We start from the raw sequence: 27,132 nt of genomic DNA, 5'->3' as shown, positions 1-27,132 counted from the left end.
GTTGAAGTGTATCAAAACAGCCTATTGTCTTTTTTGGACGACTGCTCCCATTGAATAGAGGCACAGATTTCCATTTGGTAAATAAAAGAAAAAGACAGTCTTGTTTTCCCATCGCTGTTTATTTCATGGAGTGAATGAGCTACTGCTAGACATGCCATTAACTTTCAGAGCTGAACTGGAAAGCTGGCCCAACAGCTTTTTTTTTTTGCACAGGGAAGCATCCCTCCTTCAGCAATTCAGGCTGGTCTACAAAAAGAAAATAAAAATAAATAAAAAAATTAAAATAAAAAAAAACCCAAAGATATCCCAGCAGGAGGTGGTCACCCCTGCCACACCTCCCGCTGACATTACTCCAGTCCGCCGTGACGCCGGGTAAAGGAGGCTTGGCTATCTAACTGGCGCCCTCCTGTTAGCACAGTTTAACACTAGGTGAACAGAAATGCTTACACTGTTACATCGCACACCTACATGAGTAACTGAAAGGAAAGGGGGAGAGAAAAATACAATGTGAAGACCAGAAATTCATTATGCCTAACAGTAAAACGGATGACCGATTAATTCCTAATTTGTTTTTTCTTTTGTTCCTTCTTCCCTTTCACCGAGATGAGGGTGACGCTCGGATAGAAAAATACTCTTGAGTGTCAAGTAACGGTAATGTGGTTGTGTCTTGGGGGAGGGGAGGGGGGGGTTCCCCTGGGGCGGGACTCAACCGCACATGCAGACCTGGACTCCGCAGCTAGGCTTGTGGGGGGGCGAGGGGAGGGAGCTGGGAGCAGGCTGCACCGGAGGTCCGCTCATGCTACAGTCCGTTGCTCGAAAAAAGGGGGTATGGGGCACAGAAGATTATCAGGAGCAGGGTTTACAGGTGCAGACAGACGGTTAAGGCCTTTCAAGCGGTGTTGAGCAGGTCCTGGAGCGCCTTCTGCTGCGGCTCGTTCAGCGACGATACGCACTGCGTCCACAGTCCTCCAGAAGTCTAGGGGGCACACACACAACACTGCTCTCATCTCAAATCCACAGTAAAGCTAGTGTTAATTCCTCTGAAGTGATGCTAGTTTAAAAAAAATCGAAAATTTGAAAAAACACACTGGTTCAGGAAAAAAATGTAAAGGAAACAGAAAAGATACTGGACTGACCTGTACTTGACGAATAACGTTTGCCAACCGTTTGCTACATGCGTCTTCGCGTTTGATGGACTCGTTCACGACCCCGTCGGCGATGATGGAAAAAATCTTGGGAAGATTTGAGTTGTTGGGTCCAAGGACGATGGGATTGTTGCTGTAGGGAAGCCAGATTTCCATCTCAGCATCTTTTGGATAAGCAGAACAACCCCATGCATATTTTGTGTGCGCACGCACAGAACATGCCGGCCTCACCTTTCAATAAGGTCACACAGGAAGTTGAATGTGTGCACGGCTTCCTCTTTGTCTTCGTTGAGGGGCAGCCAGGACAGCCAATGGGGAAGGATCTCGCTGACGTTGGCACACTCTGGTCTGAACTTCATCACTTTGCCGACGGCGGAGATGCAGTTCTCTGTGGCATTAACATTCTCTTTGGCTTTTGATTCGGCTGCCTGGATCACACCCACCAGGAGAGGAATGGCCTCTGTCAGAACAGACAGCGTAACGTTAATACAAATCTGATGTACCACCACCAACCTCCACTGGAGCATCTTCTCATGGAGACGAAAGAAATATTGCACCATGCAGCATTTTCCAGTGTCTGTGTGGGGTTAAGGCACTTCTGCATTGAGACCTACTGCACAGGCACTGTGCAGTACTGTACATTACCTGTGCAGAAGGGCCTGTAGCTCTCCCCACCGAACTGCGCCATGACGCCCACTCCGTAGGCAGCCGCCTGCCGCACCTCGGGGCTGGGGTCGCACAGGGACTGCAGCATGGGCCGCAGGAAGTACTCTGCGTACTTAAAGGAGGAGGGGCTGCAGTGTTCGACCACGTCATCGAATATGCACAGGCCCCACTGTCTGTCGGCCCACGGCCTGTGCGGACACTGCAGGGAGGCAAAAGCAAGGCTCAGAACTGCAGTTACCCGCCACCACGTCACACAGGCAGGAAAAACAGGCAAACGGTAAATGGGTTAAGCTGCAAGTGTAAGCTGCAACTTATCAAAAGTTCAACTTCTTTAAAACTTTAATGCAAAATGCAGATCTAAAAAAAGCACAGACAAAGCTGAAAAAATTAGATGGCCCTCCAGCGTCTCTCCATCGTTCGTCAGCGTATGAGCCCCATTTTAAACTTCTTCAATAATCAGTTAGGCTTTCCCAACAAAAATCTTTCAGTAAGATAATTCCCTAAACTACAGGGAAAGCTGGCTTTAGTCTACACACACCAGTCCCACCCCAAGGAAAAGTAGTAAAATTTATCTGATGAACGCTTGGTTTATCCATCCAAACACTTTCAACTATGTCATTTTCAGTGAAACAACATATTCAGTGTGACCCCATTGCAAAATCCTAACAAAACATGGAAATGCTTCCCAAAGAGGATTGAAGTACAGTTAGAAACACATCCCATATTGGTTATTGGAGTGGAGGTACTCACAATGAGATTGACTATGAGCTGCAGGAGCTGCTCGAACCAGGGCAACACCTTTTCTTTGTAGCTGCTGAACACAGAGTGCAGGATGTCCGACACCTTCGTTAGGATGTACACGTCGTTTTCATCCTACATCATGAAAATGGAGTGGAAAAATGCGCAACATCATTGATTTCAAATAACCAACTGAAAACCAGTTAAGACAAACAAATTAGAGAAGAGCACTAAGAATCTTGTTGATTAAAATCTTTTTGCTGGATGTCCTAAAGTGGACAAGTGGTTTTTATCATAGATGTTTTTTTTGCCACGTTTCAAGATGCTGTAAAAAACTAAGAAACAATCTACGTCAATATATAAAACAGCTGCATTAATTGCACAGACAAGTGAGCTCGCAACAGCTTCCTTGTACCAGTTACAACCTCAATGTGATGTACAGGTGCACTTATCACTAGCCAGCTACCTCAACAAGTTCCAGAAATAAACTTCAAAGGTATCCATGTCTAGTTGGCTAGCAAGGTATCAATCACTGTCCACTGGCCTTTAATTACAGTAAGAGTAATCCGATAAAAACAGGCAGGCAATCAGAGTATACCCAACTAATTATCACCCAGCTGCTGATGTATGATGCTAATTTATCAGCTAACCATTCAGCTGCTATTATGCTAATGCTACCTAATGTGCCCTCCTCTAATAGTTACATTTGTGCTGTATGCTTACCTCATCTTGTAACGTTTCCTCCACTTGTTCATCATAATCTTCATCCTGTCTTTTGGCTGAATAAAAAAAGACATTTAAATGAGGGAGAACAGAAAGACGCTAAAGGCTTCTAAATACCCTGCTGTCCAAAATTATTTTACACCCTTGATAAACACAAGCAATGGAGGGTGTAGAACATAAATGCAGGTAATGAGGCTGGCAAAATACTCATTCATTAAAATAAAATTGACAATAAAATCTGTATTAACATGCGGAAACTAAATTCATCTCAATCTTAGGGAATAAAACTGCAGCCTCCAGGCTCACCATTTCATTAGGGTATAAAAATGAGGTTGCACACATGCAAAATATACATTTCATCCATAACTATGAGAAAAGAGCTTTCTGAAGAAACAAGACAAAGGGTAACCTGAACAAGTCTGCTGACTTTATAAACTTAAAAAAAATAAAAAATAAAAAATCACTGCAACAGTGGTAAAACCGACTGGCAGAGGTTGTGGGTTAAAGCACTTTAACGAGACCCAGCCCACATGCAGTGAGGCAGATGGCTCAGGAATAATTAAGAGCCACAGCTCGAGATCCATAGGTGTGAACATTTGACATCTTTATGAAAAATGTATATTTCAGAATTTGTTAATTTGGTTGAATCTGAATGATTATTAAAGCAGAATATTTTCCACAGTAAAGAATAAACCTATAGCTGAGTAGTTAGGTTTTTTTCCCCCAGAGGTGTGAATAATTTAATAATAATAAAGACACACAGCAAGATATGGTAAATAGGCCTATTTATCATATTTGCTTAGCTGCTTGCATGCTATACAAACATTTAGCAAATATGTGCTGGGGTGCATATGACCTAGATGTACTAAACATATCCATTTAGCACATATATAATATGGTGCATGTGTGCTAGTTCTGCTAAAGACCATTGCTCACCTTGTCTCAGCTCCTGGTTTTTAAAGTGCTCTTCCAACTTCCCCTTCAGGATTCCTCCCAGCTCCTCAAAGTGCTCATTGTTCAGGCAACCATCTCCCATCAGCTCAATACACTGAGAGACAGAGAGGCTCATCAACACCATTCAACAACCTCACAAACGTTTCAGGGTCAACAGCTTCACTTCTATTGGCTGGGGAGGAAGCCATTTTGGCTCTAAAATGGGTGCCTTTGCGTCAATGCCCAGGATTTTAAGCTTTGACTAAAACTACTCACTGAAGAGAACAGACAACACCAGAGCTCTCAACTGTTAAACTCTCTTGGGAATGTTGAGAAAGCAGCTCTTTTCATGAGCAAATATTTTTTGCAGGTGGAACAAAAGTTAAAACGCAATGAAATGTATTGTAAAACTCATGTAATGAAGAAAATTTCCACATATGCATTTTGAGAGGGGAAAAAAAGAGGTTTAACAAGCTGAACTAAGCTACACGCCAGAGCTTTGAAAAGCCTCTCTGAAGGTCAGAAGGACCAAAGAACGACATTTAAAATAAACGTGCTACTTTTCGCGAGTTCAGGGAGTGCTTCGGAGCTCTCTCGGCTCTCAGGGAGGTTACCTTGGCGAAGGAATGCATGATCTCGGATAAGACGTCGGAGTCGGGCTCGGTGCCGATGGCCTTGATGAGGGCATCGCACATGAAGTGCCACATCTGGGTGAGGTACTCAGGCCCCCTCACCCGCGCGCACTCCAGCAGCAGGGGCATGGACTCGGCCGCTGCCACCCGCACACGTGGGCACAGTCAAGGACCACACTGGCATCAGCATGTTCACACACGCCAATCAGCTCTCACTCCAGCTTTTCAGCATTACGTGACTCACACACTGAACCGGGAGTGGACTCCAATCTACCAGGCATATGCTTTAGGCTCAAATGCGCTCATCGGCAGTGGAGCGGTTTTTATTAGGCGACCGTAAAAAATTAAGCTTTTAGCTAAAATCAAGTTAAATTTGACCTGGTGCAAAGTCAATTAATGGTGTTCTGAAATTCTGAAAATGCTTCTGAAAAACAGATGGTCCAAGGGCATCCAAAGCGCACCAACATCCATTTCAGTAATTCTAGTTTAAAATAAGATTAAATCGCTCATTAGAACCAACAAACAAAGCCACTTTAGTTCAAGCAGAAATCCAATATAGTGTAGCATAACTGGCTGCAAGCGTGACTTGATGATTCATGTCAGGTGACTGATTAGCACAAATGCTTCTATTCTCCTGATTGGACATTTCAAGGCTCCAGGGGAAGGATATCGTCATGGAAGTAGAACTTGAGCAGCGGGACCATCAGCTTCACCACCTGCTCTGTGTATTCCACAAATCCTTCCTTCAGTTCTTTAGCATAGCAAACCTAAGAGGAGGCAAACAACAAATGCATTTATTTAAAATATTATTTTCATAAACATGCTGCAATAGGGATACCAACAGCCAGCCAGTAAAAACTTCTGTCAAAGAGCATTATCCATCCAGTAACAGTAACACTACTCTCTCCAAACACAAAAAATTAAATTCTCAAACTGAATAACTGATTGCATCCACCGGCTCCCCATGTAATCTGAGCACTTAATTCATCAGAGCTGTACAAATTTAATTTCAATGGTGCTTTATGGACATGGCAACCAGAGTAGTACTGCCAAAAGCATGCCAAATGACACAATACTATTTAATATACCCATGCCTCCTACTAGCACTACCTTACAGTTAACGTACCACCATTTAATTTACTTTCAACAGGGAGTGGCCTAGAAGACAGGAGCAGAGCCGGTCCCTCTAGCCCCACCCCTCAGCCCAACTGTGGGCCTGGAAGACTCACCAGCATCTGGCAGGCGGTGGCCTTCTCCTCCAGGCCGGCGGTCTTGATGCCGAAGCTCTGCTGGTCGCCCAGGTTCACAAACTCCCAGCCGTCGTCCTCACACATGTTCTCCATGTCTTGGGCTGGAGGGGTTGACCGTGACGGAAAGACCACTTTGAATCGCGTACGCGTCGCCGTAAAGCGCCTTGTAAAACCCGCTGACGTAGTTTATGGCGAAGTTAAAGAACACCTGTGCCACGTATCTGGAGCTTTTAACTTTTACGCGCACAGTAAACCCTCTCAGATGCAAACACTTCAGAAATGGAGGTGGTCTTCAAAACAGTGAAATGTACGCAATGTTCGACATTACTTCAAAATACTATTACCATTACCCCAAGCAGCAATTCTGACCTCATCAGTACAGCATTTTGTTCTACACTGACTTTCTGAATGACCCTCCTACTCTGTAGAGACCCACTCACAGTCCTTGGCCTGCTTTGCAGACAGGTTGTGCCCTCTCCCTACCACACACAGAACACTGTTGGTAAAAACACGGAAGGCAGAGACTCACTGTCCAGAAGGGCCACCTCAGGCTTGATGGAGGCGGTCTTCATGAGCGGGCCCATCACCACGGGCAGGTACTGCTGGAACTCCTTCCCCAGGATCTTACACATCCGGGCCCACGCCGAGATCATGTAGGAGATCTGCACACAGGGCCCACAAGGTCACAGTCAGCCGCATTCTCAAACCGCCGCAGAAAGGGAAGTCGTAGTCGCGGCTCAGCGCTCACCTGGGGGTCGTCGTCCTCCAGGTCGTTGAAGTCGGTCTGGGTCTTCAGGAGCAGCTGCATCACGGCCGAGGCGTCCGGCATGAACTGAGAACAGCGAAGACATGGACTCTTACCAAAATGCTGTTAAGACTGAACTCTACTGCCAGACTTGCAGCAAAGATGGAAAATTCTAACCAAAAGTAACTTCTAGCCAAACTCTAACCTATAATCCCCTAATAACTAAGTCAACCTGAAAAATCTTTACTTCAATTTTAATTCCCTTCATAAATTTAAAAATCTCCAACCTCCCTTTATGCTGGGAACGACTAAACATTGAAAGCGCTTCCTTTCTTTACATATCAGGAACCAGTATGCACCAGTATTAAACCTGCATAAGGGAATGATGTGTGGTCCTTTTTCCTTGCCCACCGCTAGGACAATGGTACTGATGGTGTTGAGGTGTACATTAAATGAGGTTGATGGTGGTGATATGTACACTAACCCCGCGTGCAGTACCTTCTCCTTGCCCACAGCCAGGCCGATCAGACTGATGGTGTTGAGGTGTATATTAAATACCTTCTCCTTGCCCACAGCCAGGCCGATCAGACTGATGGTGTTGAGGTGTATATTAAACTGATGGTGTTGAGGTGTATATTAAATACCTTCTTGCCCACAGATCAGGCTGATGGTGTCGAGGTGTATATTAAACGGATGGTGTTGAGGTGTATATTAAACTGATGGTGTTGAGGTGTATATTAAATACCTTCTCCTTGCCCACAGCCAGGCTGAAGGTGTTGAGGTGTATACTAAACTGATAGTGTTGAGGTGTATATTAAATACCTTCTCCTTGCCCACAGCCAGGCCGATCAGGCTGATGGTATTGAGGTGTATACTAAACTGATGGTGTTGAGGTGTATATTACACTGATGGTGTTGAGGTGTATATTAAATACCTTCTCCTTGCCCACAGCCAGGCTGAAGGTGTTGAGGTGTATATTAAACGGATGGTGTTGAGGGGTATATTAAATACCTTCTCCTTGCCCACAGCCAGGCTGATGGTGTTGAGGTGTATATTAAACGGATGGTGTTGAGGTGTATATTAAACTGATGGTGTTGAGGTGTATATTAAACTGATGGTGTTGAGGTGTATATTAAACTGATGGTGTTGAGGTGTATATTAAACTGATGGTGTTGAGGTGTATACTAAATACCTTCTCCTTGCCCACAGCCAGGCCGATCAGGCTGATGCACTCGATGGTCTTGCCCCTCAGAAGCCTCAGCTCCTTCTGCACGGCGTTCTCCACGATGTGCCGGAGCGAGGGCATGAACAGGTCGTAGTACGGCACGAACTTCTCCTCAGCCGTGTCCGCCACCGACGCGATGGAGGTCACCACCTGCTCCAGCACCAGCTTGGTGCCCTTCTGGATCAGCTGTGTGAGGAGACAGCATGGTGAGCAGAGTTCCCATGGGTTCATTCACACATCCAGGACATATTCTACATGTGCTCATATTGTAGAGAAACAGTCTGCATTAAAGTATACTCTAGGGCTGCAAACATGCTTAATCCAGCTGGTGTCCTTTTCCTGGTCACTTTCATAGCCGTTTACTTGAGCTGTGCCAGTGGGTTCACATTATTTAACAGCAATAAGCAGAGCTGAAAATACAGGGTTCTGTACTACATTTTTTGCCGAAAATATTAGGAGGGGAAAAAAGTTGAATAATTTAGGAGCACACTAATGCATCACAATTAGCAGATGTCCTCCCTAAATTCTTTTTCCAGTTAGCAGACAGCAATTTTCAGGAGGAAATGCTCCTAAAATGAGACCACAGTAGAATCCTGAAATATAAACACAGCCTTTTTAATGAAGTAGTTGCAAAACTTTCTTGAGCTGACCGTTAGCTGACCTCATGTCAAGGCAGTTTCTGAAAAAAGCATGACGCACACAGGAAAACATCCCTAAGGATGCACATATACTGTATAACATGCATAAGTTCAGATGAGCTCCAATGTGTGCTAGCTCTACCTCCTGCAGCTTGGCCACCATGATGACGTGCAGGTGCTGAACCAGGTTGTCCAGGTAGGGGATGAGCAGGGCTTTGGGGCAGTCCTCTGTGAAGTTGATGAGTGCGGCGGCGGCGTGAGCCTGGACGCGGGGGTTGGTCTGGTCCTCCATGGTCTGGAGCAGGGACGAGATGACCTGCGAGAGAGCAAGCAAGGTCAGTCAGGGAGATGACCAATGAGAGCGCAAGCAAGGTCAGTCAGGGAGGAGATGACCAATGACAGAGCAAGCAAGGTCAGTCAGGGAGGAGATGACCAATGAGACAGCAAGCTAGGTCAGTCAGGGAGGAGATGACCAATGACAGCAACCAAGGTCAGTCAGGGAGGAGATGCCCAATGACAGAGCAACCAAGGTCAGTCAGGGAGGAGATGACCAATGAGAGAGCAAGCTAGGTCAGTCAGGGAGGAAGTGACCAATGACCAACGACCCTCGAGTATGCACCATTTAAAACTTCAGCTTTACACATCATGCACCCTTCAGACAAAGCAGATTTCAGTGACGGCGTCTGTCACAGCCGCTGAGGCTGGTCCTTGGGGCTGCTTAGTTCAAATACCGTACCTTGTCGTGGAATTTCTTCTGGAAGGTGGGGGCAAAGTCTGTGGCCATCTGTCCAATGGCGTTGCAGGCAGCGTAGCGGACTCTGGGGTGCTGCAAGAGGAGCGGGAAGTCATTGGATAGAGCCTCTAAGAACATAGTACCTAACATACAGCTTTAAACAGCACAAGGAAGAGAAGCCATTTTAAACCTGCTGTTATATGCCCTTTAAGGTACTTCACCTGACTACAGTAAACATCTATACATTGCAAGTATAAGTACAAAGCATGTACTACAGGGACATGGTCAGCTACAGAAGGTAAGTGGGACTTACTGGGTCTTGGCAGAAGAGCAGCACAAAGCTGACGATCTCATTGAGGATGGCCTCCATCTGCTGGTGGCAGCCCTCTCCAATGGCTGACAGGGCCATGAGGCCAGCGTGCCGGTACTTCCAGTCCGCTGCAGACACAGTCAAAACCACTCTCAAGGGCTAAACGGACTGCGTTTATATAGCGCTTTTATCCAAAGCGCTTTACAATTGATGCCTTGCATTCACCACCAAGGGCTAGCAAGACTTTTAGCATCATCATCATTATGCCTTCTTTAAGTTAATGCATTTGCGCTCAGAGCAATTTCATGGTCTGCTTAATGACCAACGTGGGCATTAATATAGGAGATGCTCGTTGATGTTTTGCTCAGTGGGATGAGTGTGATGTAGCGAAAGCTGGGGTTTTTGAGTAACATTGAAAGTCGTGAATGGGGAACATGCATGTTCACACATGCGTTTCTATTTACTGAGCCTACAGGCAAAATTGTTGTAAACAACACACTCAACCTAGTTAAATGACAAATACGAGTGTGTGCATGCATGTACATGTGCACATACGTGTGCGTGCACCTGCGTGTACTCACGGTTCTGCAGCATCTGCATGATGTGCTGTTTGATCATGGGCAGCACGATCTTGCCTCCCAGGCCGCAGGCGATCCTGTCCAGAGCGCTCTCGCCCGCCACCGCGTTACTGCGTGGGGAGGGAAATAAGAGCGTTTAAACTGCATGGCCCGTCTCGATGGGGCTCAGAGACGCTACAATAAAAGCCCCATTATGCTGCTCAGGCTGCCTGTCGTGCGGCAGTTACAATTTCACTGCCTCAAAGGGCACGGCTGCCTTCTGCTGCTGCCTCTCCACCCACAGCAAGCCAAAGCGACTAAGTAACCAGTCAGACAAATGCACTGTTCTACAGCCAGGGGTTCCCTTTTTTGGCACATAACTACAGCACTGGTGTAAACACATCGGCAGAAATAACACCTCAAGGATAGATTTCCTTTCTCCGTGTAGTGCAGGGCTGCCCAACCCTGTTCCTGGAGATCTACTGTCCTTGCAGGTTCACACCAACCTTAACATAGCACACCTCATTCAACAGCTAGAGATCTCGTTGAGCTGCTGGTTAGTAGAATCAGGCGTGCCAAATTAGGGTTGAAATGAAAACCTACAGGACGGTAGATCACCAGGAACAGGGTTGGGCAGCCGTAGAGGCGCTGGGTGGCCACTGAACAGCAGAGGGTGCCGTACCTGTCAAAGTCATCGTCCTCCAGCTCATCTGCCATGGCCCACTCCTCATCCTCCTCCAGATCCACCATCATCGCCAGCATCTGGGGGACTGAGCAGAAACAATATGGACGATTAGCATGATGCACTTCTCTCAGCATACCACCTGTTTTTACAACACTTCATGGTCACAAAGGAAACCCAACCAAAGACTTGAAAATATCAGAAATATCATCATGGCCACATGTTAAATACTGGAAGATCTGCCAGAGAAACAAGCAAATATTAAATTGTTCTTCGTGCTGGGGTGTACCCACTGGTTCTCTCAGTGTCATTTAGGCACACTGTCCCAAATAAAGAAAGGATGGCACTTCATGTGAATTTTAATGAGCTTTGCAAGTCAGAGGGCATTTCTATAAAACTGATCGATATGCAGGTCGCATTCTCATCCCATCAGAGCTGGGGATAAGTGTGGAAACAGAACAGGAAGATCAGAACAGGCGAAATATTAACACTGCCTGCCAGAGCACTGAGGAGCACCAAGACCCAATAATAAATACTAATTTAACCAGACAATTTACTCCACTGCCATATCACAAGTGAACTTTTCCCAAGTAAAACAAAACTTCTACCCAATGGAATCTCACACAGCTACCTTTTCAGAGAGCCCTTGTTTTTAAATTAATGGCCCACTTGGCTACAGCAAAATAAAATGACCATATTAAAAAGGTACAACAGGCTCCACCTTGCAAGCCTCCTATAATGACTGGCCGATTCTCTGACTGCCAATGAAAGGTCCCTAGGAGGCCATTTGAGCGGTCCTATTCTTAAGGCACTGTTCTAGTGTATAAATTACTGAAAACCTTGTCGGACGCGTAACTGGCTGTAGCCTTGCCCAGGGGTCAGAAAGGCCCACCAATGGTACCGTGACTGCAGATGTTGCAGCAATGGGCACGGATAAAAAAGGACTGGCCATTCCAAACAGGGGGGAGAACATTTTTTTAAATAAAGTACAAATCAATGCATGGCCATGATCATGACATGCACTTTTGTGCATCCCTTTGAATAAAAGCGACTGTTAAATAAACGTAATGTAATGCATGGAAAACATTTCTTTAAAGGGCTCTACCAAAGATTTCCTAAAGCGCCCAGATATCCCACTGTGCAGCAGACACGGCCGGTCCCTTACCGCTCTGGGCCACGATGTTGTTGTGTTTCCTCAGCATGGCGGCTGCGGTCTCGGACAGCGTGACGATCACCTCCAGCGCCAGCTGCCTCTGCATGTTGGTCAGGTTGGTGTCTGCGCACAGCTGGGGAAGCACAGCGACGCAACGCTCAACTTTACAGCAAACTCAAGCCCCTCTACTGCCAGCTTAGCCCCAATAAAACAGTTTCAAACAGCAGCAAGCTCAATAGACTAGAACAGGCCATTCAGAACATCCAAGCTCACAATGTACCGGTACACTGAAGGGTATTCAGCACTGTGTCGAGCCTGGACTTAACCCAAGAGTCTCTGCTTCTACTACATGACTTGGCACACTGTTCCACTCGTTGACCAAAAAAAGGAGGAAAAAAAAAAAACTGGCTTTGGTCTCAGGTCACTTTTGATTACAGATGCAATCTTTTTTATTTGGCGCTTGTGATGCAAAGACTTAATGCCGATATTTTCTTTTGATCCTTTTTTGATCTGATCCTTACTTCAGAAAATAACTCCAATGGCAGGCAGACAAATCCGAACTGACAAATTAAGCAGTCGTTCATCGAGAGCTGAGCCCTGGCCAACGGGAAACACCTTAACGTTACCCAAAATCTTTTGAAAATAGTAATAAACTGAACTTTAATTTAAAAGTGTGTGCCAAGGGAGTGCCTCTGTATAAGAGCACTCTGATGATGATGATGATGAGAAAAGAACAGGAAATAAAGGCGAGTGGCACTGTTCCTGTGTTCACATACCCAAGCCTCCACTGCAGGCAGGTTGCGTTAGCGCCGTGGTAACCCTGGAGGGGCTCACCTTTAAGCTGAGCTGCAGTGTGGGCTCCAGGTGGGGTCTCAGGTACTTGGGCGCGGTGTCGGCGATCTCCACCAGCGACTTCAGCACGGAGTCGTCTCCCTGGTAACAGGACTCGTTCACGGCCTGTGCGCGGGAAGAAGAATAAGAAAATAAACAATGCTCACCACGTTAATGCAACGACCATATTGAGCCATTTATCAATCACAGAACACGCTCAGAGATTTAAATGACAGGCAGAGCTTTGTCCAGGGTGGACTGCACAGCTTACATCCTATGTATCATTCATAAGGCTAGATAAATGAACACTAAGCCTGATACTCTGCTGTGTGCTCCATCACCACTATTAAAATTCGCTACTTTGTTGCCAACATCCATTACAACACGTCAGCAGTTATGCTACAATTTCACATAAGCACAATGACAAGACTAGAGCTGCATGTCCCAATTTCCTCCTGCGTTATAGCCAGTCCACAGTACATATTCATGCAATAGCTGTCACTCCACACGTTCTGAATGGATGGCGTGAGGTTAGAAGAGCTATAGCTGCGACTCCACACGTTCTGATTGGATGGCGTGAGGTTAGAAGAGTTATAGCTGAGACTCCACACATTCTGATTGGATGGCGTGAGGTCAGAAGAGCTATAGCTGTGACTCCACACGTTCTGACTGGATGGCGTGAGGTCAGAAGAGCCATAGCTGTGACTCCACACGTTCTGATAGGATGGTGAGAGGTCAGGAGAGGGTCAGCCCGGGGTCAGCTACGGGGCACGGGTCTCACCTGAAGGATTCCCGGCAGCAGGTCGGAGAAGTGCTTGAGCAGGGCCGTGTTGGTCTCGTTGGACAGAACGAAGGAGGCCGCAGCCCGGGCCGCTAGGGTTTTGATCTGGGGCAGAACAATATAACAGAACGATCAGAAAGATTTCCACCACAGACCCCTGCAGTGACCAGCGACGACCAATTTCAAATTCACTCCATCTAAGGAATGCTTTCATTGGGCAAAAGTATTACATTTGCCATCATAAGAAAACGATCACGTGAAGTAAGGGGACAGAAAAGTCCTGGTTTGGACGGGGAAAGGCGGGTCTCTGAAGCTCAGGGGGGACGGAGGCGTGGGCCTTGCTCACCGGCGGGTTGTCCTGGTCCTGCATGCACTGCACCAGCATGCGCTTGATCACCTCCAGGTAGTGCTGCTGCTGGTTCCCAAAAATCCCCGGGAAATTCCTACAAGGCACACACGCATCAAACACTGCCGGACTCTGACGTGCAGTTATACGCTGGCTACGCACTGTTCACAGACTGAGGAGCGAGTGAAGAAGAGCAAAAAGAAATAGGGTCCAACAGAGACACTCACGCGCACGCTTGTAACTTGAACTTTTGAGTAATCAAAAGATACTGTCAAAATAAATCCATAGAATAACTGGCAAAAGTTGCTCACTACGGATACATTATCTTAGTGGTTTTTTTTAAATAGACAAATAATTTAATGGAAAAATCATTTAATATGAAAACCAACCACCAGTTTTAAACTTACAAACTTAGAGCTAAGACCAAACAGAAAATGGCCAGCGTTGGAGGGAAGAAGCAGGTGCCGTGTGTGAGGTCACAGCAGGCTCACCAGAACATGTGCAGGGCAGACTCCCGCAGGCCCACATCCTGAGAGTTCACAGAGTCGAACAGGAACTTCAGGACCTCGGGCCACTGGTTATTACCATCATCATCTGAGGGGAGGACAAGCACACGAATGAGGACTCCACTGGCCTGGATCAGAACACACTCAACTGCAGCAAAACCCACCCATCTTCACAAGTGGCCGGCATTTTAGTAGATTGGGGGGGAAACAGTTTTCCTCGGGGGGAGGGGCATGCAAAATACTCAAATACTCTTAATCCGATGACAGTACGTAACTGCGCTGTTGTACTGACCATTAATCAGCTGTGGGGGTGGCACGCTGTGCCTGTACAAGTGGCCCTTTGCTTTGAGCTAGGAACATATAGGCCATAAAATATGGATACCTATATATCAGACAAGACCTTAAAAAGTCACGTGAACTAAATCAGGCCATTTCATTTTAAAACAAATCATGGTGGCCAATTCCAAAACGTACGTGACCTTCCGATTAATGTATTTTCCACAATCAATACTCAAGAGCGATTGTTGCCAAAATCTAATGTAGATGCACTTAAAGGCATACTTAATGTCTAAGCAGATAACCAAATGCTGCGTGTCAAATTAACAATGACGATACACCCTGGGGCTCATAACCAGGTGTGCAGAACTCATGCTCCGATTTACCCGATTTTAGAGACCCCAGACAATTGCTCAGCCCATGTGGATCTTAGCAGGAAGAACCTGGCGTTTGACCCTGCTCTGGGCTACCCGAGACCCCGTTCGGCACCCCTGGTCCGGCCGGTTCTACCCACCGATGAGGTTGCGGGAGAGCTCGGCGGCGATGTCGCACACTTTCTTGCGGATGTTGGGCAGGGCCTCGGACTGGATGCCCAGCAGCAGCTCGGACTTGATGGCGGTCTGCATGTCGGGCGGGAGGGAGGGGTAGATCTCGTCGAAGGACGACGACAGGAGCCTCCGCAGCAGCACCGCCGCCATCTGCCTGACCTGGGGAGAGCGGGGGGAGGGGCTTCAGCGTGACGCACGCCCAAAACCGACCGGACCAGCGGCCAAGCTACGACTGGTGGCTTGCACTGCAGTCAAGTTAGCTACCCAGCTAAGTTTATTGGCTTGAGTGGCATTTTCTATTTTGCATCCTGAGAGTCATATGTCAAAGCGTATGTGAAGCTGGTAGGTGTTTTTTTGTTTGTTTAAGGCGCATTCAATTTTCTTTTTATTCTTTAAATTATTCTATATTTATACATTAGTTATAAGATACTATAACATGATGTAAGTAGTTAGCGAAGTACATTTTTCAATACTAAAATATTTACGGTATCAAATGGCCTGTGGTTTTGATTCTCCTGCTGAGCCTGTCTTCACCCCCATTTACATAAAATAAAATACAAGTTGCTTTTTTTTCCCCCATAAGATGAAGCAATTGCCTTTTTTGCCTCCAAGAAATCACCTCTGCACAGATCAAGATGTAATCTATGACAGAGATGGATAAATACCATCCAAGTTCCAGAACTGGAATATATTTCTTTCATATTCCTACAGAAATACTGTGCAATAAGTTACAATGATTGTGGCATCTGTGTCAGGCAGGCAGTAATAATTTATAAGAACATTCCAACAAAAAGAAAATTATGGAAAATGTTTCATTAGAATTAGACTAAAATGGTTAGTTTCCATCGAATAAAGCTGCTGCACTCTGTCAACTAAAACTACTTTAGTATTCATCGATTAAAACAAGACTGAAACAAACATCATGCAAACTACGAAAATACGACTAAAACTAAAATTCTATTTAGTCCATCACAAAAAAAAAAAAATCAAAATGAACCAAATTTAACTATGTCTACATGTAAAAACATTAAAATGCACAAAGGAAAAAACATGAATGGTTCTGAAACAGGGGTAGCACTCCCATTCACCAGCACTAAAGAGTGAATGGGGCCGCAGCCTAAAAACTCCGGAGACAAGACAAGTCACCGCAGAGCCGCTGCTCCTGGAGCCGGGGCACGCTGCTCCCGTTTCCCGGCTCTAAAAATATCCTGAGCCACGGCAGGAGCAGCAGGCAGAGCGAGTGCCCGGGCCTGCGGACCGACCCACGTCAGCTTCGCCGATCTTAAACAAAACCGCGCTGCCTGCTTTTAGGCTACGGCCCAAAAAAGGCAGCCTCCGCAAATGATTTGTGGTGCTCTGGCTCAGACGTAAACAGCGCAGGAAAGGAAGGTCACGCGAAGACTTTGGCTTCATCTACCGCACATGACATCACGACACATTCAGGAATTGTGCAAATGTCAACTTCCTACCTCACATTCCTGAAGTGCTAATGTGAACGTGAAGCCAAGATGACATAAACCATAATGCAGGGGCCCCCAAACTGTGGGTGGCAGCCCCATGTGGGGTCGCCTAATTTGAGGATGGCGGGCGCCTGAAAATAGAACATTTTTGGAAAAAACTGAAACTCCTTTGTTGCTTTAGCACTGCTTGTCTTGCTGTTGGATGAAGTGCCATCCACTGAGTTTGAAGGCATTTGCTTGAACTGATAGCATGCTTCTGCACACTTCAAAATTCATTCTGCTGCTGCCGTAAGTAGTTACATCATCAATGAAGACAAGTGAGCCAGTATCTGTAGCAGGAATACATGCCCAATCCATAACACCCCGGCCTCACAGATTGGGGGGGAGGGGTGTGCTTTGGATCTTGGACAGTTCTTTTTGGCCTCCACACATCGTCACTCTGATAAGTGAATCTAGGTCTCATCTTTCCACAAGACCTCTTTTTTGCTCTACCTTTAATTGCTCTCTCTTAGGTAGTTCTTAGCGAAGTTTAACCTGGCCGTCCCGTTTTTATGGCTAACTAGTGGTTTGCATCTTGCAGTACACCCTTTAATGAAAGTAAAGCATCAGCACTTTAACCACATGTACACCAATTACAAATCTAAAATGGTTGAGTACAGTCCCAACCATTATGGAGCTCACTGTACATAGGGAATCAAACATGAAAACTAGTGAGGGGGAAACCTGGGAGTAGAAGGAGAAATGGTCATGTTACTTCCTTAATGTTGCACACAGCTCTGACAGGAGTCAATTCTATTTATTGCTCCTGCAGGCAAGGTAGGGTTACCTAGCCATATTCAAATTCTACATGTCACTATTGACAGACAACAAAATTGTACAGACTGAGTCAATTACAGTTTCACGGCTATTGAGATTAAAATGTGTAACTGCATGCCCAATAACATCTCTATTAGAGATGGGGGACTGCTCGAGCACTATACAGTACTGAAAAAAAAAAAAACCTGAAAATAAATTCAGGCAAATTAAAGCGTTTAGTTTTATTCTTTATTCTTATAAGGCAGCTTCAGCAGTTGGTTATTTTATGGGTAATTCTGTTTCAGAAATCCCTGCTCCCGCAGTCTGGTTATTTCAGCAGGTGTTGTGACAAAGTGGTGGAGTTTTCACCACTGTCGGCCTCAGGGTACAAACCCAGCCAACACCGATGTTCTTTGACCGCTGTCGATGATTTTAAGCAATTTTGAGCATTCAATTGCTTAGAAAATTATGTCAAAATGGGACTTTCAACTTGTATTGTTGATTGTTGTCAATCACGGCAAAGTTGTGGAAAATCAGGAAAACTGAAAAAAGCGGCATTCATTTATTAAATTAATACATCTAATGCGTGAAACGACAGGTGCAACTGCAGCAACAGTAACAGGTGCATCTCTGTTGACAGGTGCTGTCAAACATTTCATCACAACATCTGAAATGACTGAATTTTCGATCCCAGAAAATTCTAGAATCGACATTCTAGCATTTTGTTTCTCTCGGCAATAACATGGTGAAGGTGCTACGGTAAGGATGACAGTTCCCATTCAAATTGCCGAAAAGTAATGGAAAGCAGTAAAAACTGAGGAAATCGCAGCAAGAATCATGGGACCCCCGTGGAATGAACGAGCACTGAAATATTATCGAAATCCCCCCCCCGCCCCAGGTACACAAGCACTAAAGATTATCAAAACACTCATCCCTAGTCTCTATCACATTGGAAAGAGCAGTCTCTACAGTCTTACAGAAAGTGTGACTGATGTGTACCGTATGTAACTGCCACAAAAACCAAAAGTACCTTGATGCGCTCAGGACCCTGGTTGTGAGCTTACTGCACAGACAAACGCATCTGGCTGAAAATCTGTTTAGTAGAAGGATAGGTCAATAAAGCTTTCTATGGACATTAAAATTCCAGCAAATACGGCAGCAGTGCAAAAAATATTTGAACACTGCTGTGGGAGACCTTAGAAATGAGCGCATGTGCTACGATGTCATTAAAAGGGCCCAGTTCATGTGAAACAGTTTCTGCTGAATGCCCCAGTCAGTCAGGAGGCTTCCAGAGAAAAGTTATAAGTTGACCAATCTCTTTCTCCAGGAAAAAAATGATGTGAGAGAGCCTCTTAGTGCTGACTGAAAACTCTCTTGTTAATCCATGGTAAAACATACAAACCCTTGGGGAGGCAGAGCAGACAGCTCAATCATTTAAAAAATTTATGGAATCATATGGAGTCAATTTAACATTTGGCTCATTCAGGTAGATCCTGTAATTGCTCCACTTACACAGTACCCACAGCTCCTTATTGCCTAAACAATAGAGTTCCCATACAATGAAACAGCCGCCCCCTCCAACATCAGTCTGAATGTACGCAGGCTTTACTGAACCCTGGATCTCTAACAGTGATGGCAGAGTCCAGTGCTCTGCTCACTGGAACAGGCTGACCAGGCATCTCCTTCCACGCAACGCTTCAACATAGCCATCAAGCAGCCCGGCCCAGTGGGGGGTGGGAGGACGGTTGGACTTGGCGTCTGGGAGTCATGCCCAACCAGCCCTGCCATTATAAAAGATGTCCAACTGAACTGGGCCTCCCACTGAAGGGGCCTCTGGCCTATTGAGGAAGAATAGGCGCTCAGCCAAAGAGGGGAACACCCCAATAAACCAACCTCCCCCCACCCCGCACTGCAAAAAAAAAAAAAAAAAAAAAAAAAAAAAAAAAAAAACCCTCTTCACCCGGCAACTCAAAGAGCAGAATCCCCTAGCCCCCACTACCCAGACAAAGCCCATCCTGCCCAGGCCACAGAGCAGGGATCAGTGTGAGAGACGACATCACAGCCACAGGAAAGCACACTACAGCTTTCACCCCAATGCCCGGAAGCTTCCCTTTCCATTGGTTTGGCAAAGCCCATCAGCCAAGAGGGCCTTCCAGCCTGCATTAAGCACACATCACAACATGAGGAACAAGGCCAATAGCCGAACAGATGAGTTATGAGACAGACATGGTCCCTCACACCTGGCTACGGGTATCATGATACTGGAATCTGCCTCCACGACACATGCTCAGAAACGCAATACTCAGCACACCCTGAAGCAACAGGGCCGAAAACCTCACATGACACTACACCAAATAAAAACCAAATAAACTTTTTAAACAAGGAAGTTTGCGTATAAATTGCACAGAACAATAGTTTCGGTAAAAACTATTAAGCGAACATCGCTTATATGTGTGTACAACCAAGTAAAATCTGTAGGTGATTGGTGAATTACAAAATCAAGAATTAGAGAGAAATATTACCTCTGGGTACACCCAAATGCCTATTCTGCATCCTCTCTGACTTGTCACAGAATTAAAAAATAAATAAATAAAACAAAACAATTTGAACAGAGTTTGTATCCCAAAATCATTCCATTTGATAGATGTCTTTCATTAGAACACTGCCAATGTTTCTCACAGAAAAAGCTTAGATAAGTTGGTTAGAGGCAGACAGTGAGGAGGATGGCAAGTATGAGCTACTAAAGAATCTTTAATGAGAACATCCAGTTCATAGCTGGTACTTCTTTAACCACTAGAGAGTAGATAAGAACAAGTATAAAACAACTTGAACTCCATAAATCTCTACCCTAAAAACATACATGTAAACATCTAACAAACATACAGACGACTCATTTTCAAATACCACGCAGGAAATAAAGCACAGTTTCGTCAAAGGTTTAAGGAGGCATTTTACACAAGTCTGTCTATTATAATAGTAATTTACATTGTATTAATATTTTGGGACCCACACACGTAACTGTTGCCTCCAAGATAAAGCTACAGTATAATGAATTGCAAGCAAAGTAAAGCTGAACTGATTAATAGTGGGCCTGCTAGTCTTCAAAGGATATGGTATGACTTGAGACTTAGTAGCAGCTAACCATCTTGCTAAAGGACTGCAGCTTCTGGTTTGTCTAATATACATCAAAGAAACAGAACATAGACCTAACTGGAAACTGGAAATTAAAGTGCATGTGTATACCACAGCATAGCTATCCACAGAGCCAAAATATAATAGATAATGGATTAAAAAAATAATTTTCAATCCTGATTCTTAATTCTCATTTCACAAAATCTTGTGTAAAGTCTTGTGTAAATATTAACAGCTAGCTCGTCTACCAGATTAGCTGAATAGTTATCACACCCAATAGTCAAAATACTGGTATGTGGCTAACCATCACAATTAAGGGCAAACGTACTGAAATTTTTACTTTGCCTTCTATAATATCGCCAAAAAAATGGCGCAACTACCTGTTTAACTGGTGAAAATAGCCCTAGCTATGAGGCTCAACCACATGTTAATAAAACCCGTCTCACAGCTGGTATTCCCTCTCCATGCTTGAAAATGTTGCATGAAGAGGCCTGCATCATGAAGCTGGATTACTGAGTTAGCTAGAGAATTGCACCGAGTCAAACATGGAACTCTCCCAAATCTGGAACATGGGCTGCTCCAGGTTTTACACAGTGCAGTTATCCAGCTAATTTAGTAATCCTGCTTCATGATACAGGCCCTAGTTTTAAATTTCAAAGCTAGCAGGCACTTCTGGATTTATTCTCCTTATAATTAAAACATTTCTTAATCACAGTTTAAGGTGGTCAGTAAATCTTAAATCACCTTAAAGTATTGTATACTGTGATAATGAAGAGTGCAATGTTAATAATGTTTAATTCATACCAAAACATTAGTCTCTCTTGATCCCTTACTTGGCCGACAGTGCACTTCTTCCACTATAAATTCAACCTTCCTCTCATTCACAGATGCACTTTCATTCCCTTTTATCCTGAGGGCTCTACCATGTTTATGAGGATGATGCGGCTTTTCTGCTTTTTATTTCTGCTCGTTATCACTACTGTACTACTCATTGAAGGGTCAGTTCCACTGGGGTGTCAGTGGCTGAAGGCAGCACCCAGAGCTACTGTAGCACAATGCACCATTAATTGGCATCCTTTAGAGATCAAAATTGAGCTCACGTTAGTCATAGATACCTGGCACATCTTTAAAACCTGTATTTTCAAGCAAATGCATTTTGTGACGAAAAAAACCTTGAAACTCGATTACTACTAAAACAAAATGTAAAAACAAGCGAGAAAGTCATAATGGAGAAATTATAACGAAGCCAAAGGAAATGGCGACCATTGTTGCACATTTCCTTTGCAGATCTACTTAAATCCTAACCTGAATTTACACACAGCTGGACAACTCACTCCAGCAATTCAAGTAAATTAGCAGCAATGTCACACTGGAACTTGAAACGGCAGCTTTCAAACTGAAGTGTTCTTCAACAGTACTGCCGGGTGGCTTGTTCATGATCTGCTAACATGAGTAACTGACTGGCATGGAGCTTTCATTTCCCCTGACTGTATGACAGCGTAGGCCCAAGGCTACATACCTCTTCAGCGACGGACACATCTCGGATGGCCTGAAGCAAGAACGTGATCTTCGTCTGACCTGGGATGTTGTCATAGGTCTCCTGCATAAGACGGGAAGCAACAGAGGACATTACACCACATCTGCTGGCCAGTTCATAAAAAAAGCTTACAGGACAGCAACACAAGGCACTAGGCCTCTGAAACAAGCGCTGCTTTTGACCAAGCAGATCAGGCCTCAAACACCACCAGCTGGAGGAAAGGAAGTGGAGGATATTACATTTCTTTAGCACATAAGGAAACCGATGTCTTCAGAATACTAGCGGTATTTTAAAAAAAGACTGAATGCCATTCTCCCTTTCCCCCAGAGTAAACACCTGTTTACTCAGTCATGTGACACGATCACCCAATTAGTACTTTGAACACCAAACATAAGGTCTCATTATATTATGCATATTACCAGCCAGTTGTACATAAAATTATCGGAATGCAAAAACTGTGTGGGGATTCCAGTGATGTTCTGGATATTTAAGCCTTAGTCAATGTGGAAATGCACACCATAGACAGACGTGTCATATGTTCTCAATTGCACCAGAGTCAAATTCATTGCCAACAGCTTTATTCATGTTGGTAGCAGTATGACTAGCACGTACCACAGCATTGCAGAGTAACCTCAGAGATTGACACATACATGAAAGTGACTAACACTCAGCAGCTAACGGGCCAATGAGAAAACATAACCAGCAGCCTTCTTTCAGTTACAACATCCACAGATCATCAACATTCACAAAATACAGGCCTCTGAAAACCTGTATTAATCATTGCTGTGGATACACCATTTGCTTTGATATGTGTGCGTTACCATGTAAAATCTGAACAACAACCATGTACATGTCACTACTTTAAATAGAACTGCAGCAAATGGCCTCTGGACCATTTCAAAATTAATTTAGGGCATTAAAATAAAAACATCAACATTCAGTTATTCTAAATGTACCAAATCCAACAGAAAAATGGCCCTGTTAAAGTTAACAGACTAAAACAATCTGGGTTTAAACGGTACAGGAGTTCTGGAAATACAGTTTTGGCTGTCAATTGCAGTCTGGCCTGTTTTCATAGTTCTCCTCCTGAGCACAAAACAAGTTAATTTTCCTTTGTCACCTTCCACCTGTGCCAGAGGCAGATTATCTAAGTGCGTCCTTAAGTAGGGTTCATTTTCTTTATTAGAAAACAACACTGAGGTCGACAGTTCCAACGCCCCATTTAATATTTTACTGACACATGCATCACTTCAGACAAAAAGATGAACCAGAAATCCTCATAAAACAAACGCCGCAGTGTGTCCAAAGCGAGGGAGGAAATGTTCCTGACAGCGGAGTAACGTTAGCTCATCCCGTGTCTGACTAAAGGATTTCGCTAGGCATTAGCTGCACACTAGCCGCTCATTGTCTTCACTAAAGAATGTGCTGACCGCTGAGGGGCTGCCGTGTGATAAGATTCAGCCCTCGCATCCAAATGAAAGGTCCTGCTGTAGCAAACCCGGGAGTCCACATTAATTCAGTATGGCTTCCCCGCTCAGCTTTAGAAATGATACGCTTAAACTCAGTGGGAACAAAAGAATTAACTCGACAGCTCACATTAATCCCAAAAGGGACTTGACTAGTCATCTATGAGAGGCCAGTGAAAGTATTAGCTTTCCCCGCCTTAAGTGAGTGACCAACCAGTTTACGTTTAGCTACAAGAGAGCGGATACTGATAGAATACATATTTATGGTTTAGCGTGATTTTGGACTAGCTAGCACTCTGCATAGTTGCGGGAAAAAAATTTCTGACCGTGCTTTTTCTCCATACACGGGACACAAATTACTTTGCTTAGCTAATAAGCCGAAAGTCAACCCAGATAGCTAGTAGACAACTCACTAATAAAACATGCGGCACAGAACGCCAAATTTGTCGGCTCCACCTGACTGGAAATATTGGACAAGCGTTGGCTAACGTTACTTAAAATTAGGCTAGGTAACTAATGATAGCCAAATGATCGATTTTCATCAACAAGTCAGCGGCACTAGCGTGAACCCCGTCAAAAGGAAAACAAATTTACCATTTCGACAGAGAAACGCCCACCTGTTCGGCGTGGAACATGTTAACAACTTAACGAGACTAGCTAGCTAAAGATCGTCGACTTGCCAACGAATGATATTCAGCTAGCATTAGCAAGCGAGTCACTTCTTTGAAACACCATACACGAAGATCACTAGCTAGCAAACGTTCATGACCGTTTCGTCAAGAGAGCACAGCTAGCTTGCCAATATATGAATATAAACAAATTATGCACTCGCTAGCCACAGCGATAGCTAGGTTGCACTGCTAGCGTGCCAACTAATCTAGTTAGCGACACACCATCAACCTCAAATCAAAACGCAAATAAGTTAGCTAGAAATAAATCAGCATACATTTCTGCATCCAGTCACTTTTAATGAAAGCTAGCCAACTTACCTCCTAAGCTAGCAAACGTACTGCTGCAACTAATTTAAACGATGGTCATCAAGAGAGACAGCTATTTGTTCGCTTGATTACACTGTTTAACTAGCTAAGGCCCAGCGAAGAATTTATTAACGTAAGCAATTAACCTGCAATCTTGATGACAGAGCGCTCTAGCTACGTGTCCCGGGCTGTGGCGGATACATTTCTTCACTCCAATACCTTACTTGACGCTATTACGAAGCCCGCTGCCTCACACGTGTGCTGGGCCAGCCTTAAACAGCTGGTTCCATTCCACACCATTCTAGCTAGCTAACAACATAGTTGTTTCCTTCTCACCCGCAGTTGTTATAAAAATCATTACAGAAATAATTTCATACCTCTGACTGTTTCCTGACATTGTTGTCAGGGCTCATTAGGTTGCCCAGTAAGAGGTAGAACGGCTGCTGCTCCGCCATTGCAGTGCGATCCAAGAAAAGAGGCCACAGCCTGGAGGAAGACGGAAGGTAAGCCGGCGGGCGGAGCGACCTCTCGAACCGGACACGACAACCCGCAAGATCTGATTGGAGAGAACAATGAACCACCTCAAAACAGATTGGGTAGCCACAAGAGTCAAAACTGCAAGATTGGATGAAGGTCCTCCAGACAAAATTCACCAGCCATTGGATAGCCTGCGCAAATGCTTACATTTTTATTGGTTCAAGCAAACGCCACAAAAAGCTTCCCGTAACGCCACTGGTGGATTCCGCGTTACATCCGCGCTAAAAAATTTGTGGGTTGGGAAACGAGCGAGAGGATGATGTCATGTGAAAACAGAAATTGCAACTGAAAGCGCGGGAGATGTGCAAAAAAGCAGAGAAGTATTCAAGAAACTAATACCTTACATCGAAAGAATATTGTGGCAGCATTTATTTCAGCAGTACTATCAATTAATAGATTTGACCCCTGTTTATAACAAAATAGTACAACACATGGATGGATGGTGGTGTTTTTTAGTAGGGTGAAGGACGTTTGATTTTATGGTTGGGTGGGGCCCTGATTTAGTGTTTAATTGCTTTAGTAGACAGAATAGCGTAGTCTGTATTGACAGGGCATTTTCTCAGTATATTTGATTGAGAATGGTAGGCTAAAATGACTTCAAAAAACGTCATGAATTGTTTCATAAGTATCTCGTTGTCATGTTATCGATTAGTCAATGAGCATGTTATTTATTTATTTATTTACTGACCAAGTGACACATTTCCAGAATGCCTGTGATTGTTATTATTTCTGTTCGATGAACTATGGAAATTAATATATAAAAACAATCAATAATTGCATCCATGCATTCCTTTTGGCTCATATCAGTTTTGTTTTTCCACATATATTTTGTGTTAAATGTCTTCTCTCAAGAAATTCTTTTGTGTCTAGGCCCAATGTATCTCATGCCAATTTACAGACAGCCAAAATCGAATCAGGTTTATTGTTCAACATGACTTATGTCAACTGACTGCAGAAGTGCCCATGTAAAACTAGAGACATGGTATTCCTTATGTAAGATTTTGTTTGTTAAAGCTCACATCCTTTCACACACCATGCAAACTTGGAAACCACTTGAAGGTCATATAAAACAAGACTTCATTGGTTCTTTCGGCTGTGTAACTTAAATTCATTTATATATCAGCATATCATACAGTGTAGCAAGCAGCTATGACCCAGTCTGATCTCTATATGTATATCTATATAGCTATCTATATCTATCTCCATCGCCCTCATCTCAGCACAACTTTTCAAATGTGTTGTGGACAGTGTTCTCACAAATCACAAGACTGCAGAGCAATAGCCACACGATTCAAAACCTTTGAGTTGTACTTCAGATGTTGTTATACCGATTGGTTAACAACTTTCTTTTGCCCTTGAACTTCCAACTTTTTTAAAACATGCAAATAGTCATATTTTATGTGAAAGCAGATGGTTTCTCTATTTTGCTTTCCATTTTTTAATGAGGTGTAACCATTCTTCATGCAGTGCAGTGGCTTCTTAAAATAAATCTGCGAGCTGACCCACTTAGTCCACATCCACACAGTCTAGGTCCTGTTTTAGCTGGAGCAATGAATGAGTCATTTTGGGTCATGGATTAAATAAAACTGACGAGTTTCAGGATAAAATTGCCTGCAGTGTCAAGAGCAGATTTCCTTGAAGACAGAAATATCAATGTATTATTGATGACCGCAAAGAATGCAGAGTTATGACACTGGACACTATGCTAGGACGGTCAAATTAATATACTATAATTGAATGCACCATTAGAAAACATAGTCAAAGTGTAGCAGGAGCACAAGGTCATAGAATTGTTAAGAAAACACACCTC

At 44.4% G+C, this 27,132-nt stretch overlaps 1 protein-coding gene across 1 annotated transcript; it reads right to left on the bottom strand.

Annotated features, from left to right (window-relative positions):
• Nucleotides 1–100: 100 nt before the first annotated feature.
• On the bottom strand, nt 101–25,304 carry kpnb3 (karyopherin (importin) beta 3). Its single transcript, XM_035407875.1, has 26 exons — nt 25,163–25,304; nt 22,325–22,405; nt 15,385–15,577; nt 14,580–14,682; nt 14,089–14,185; nt 13,743–13,847; nt 12,965–13,087; nt 12,143–12,263; nt 10,978–11,065; nt 10,320–10,426; nt 9,742–9,866; nt 9,432–9,521; nt 8,838–9,011; nt 8,025–8,243; nt 6,836–6,919; nt 6,617–6,749; nt 6,067–6,188; nt 5,508–5,604; nt 4,820–4,992; nt 4,209–4,320; nt 3,273–3,328; nt 2,562–2,684; nt 1,791–2,010; nt 1,377–1,605; nt 1,137–1,278; nt 101–976 (listed from the first exon to the last, which is right to left on the bottom strand). Exons 1-26 carry the CDS (start codon nt 25,238–25,240, stop codon nt 890–892), a joined length of 3,282 nt encoding a protein of 1,093 aa, XP_035263766.1. The 5' UTR covers nt 25,241–25,304; the 3' UTR covers nt 101–889.
• Between the last annotated feature and the right edge of the window lie 1,828 nt (nt 25,305–27,132).

Source organism: Anguilla anguilla, chromosome 3 (genome assembly GCF_013347855.1).
Source record: "Anguilla anguilla isolate fAngAng1 chromosome 3, fAngAng1.pri, whole genome shotgun sequence".
In the NCBI taxonomy this organism is placed as follows: domain Eukaryota; kingdom Metazoa; phylum Chordata; class Actinopteri; order Anguilliformes; family Anguillidae; genus Anguilla; species Anguilla anguilla.
Note: the sequence above shows the minus strand (reverse complement) of the source record. Positions and strands in the feature narration are given on the sequence as shown.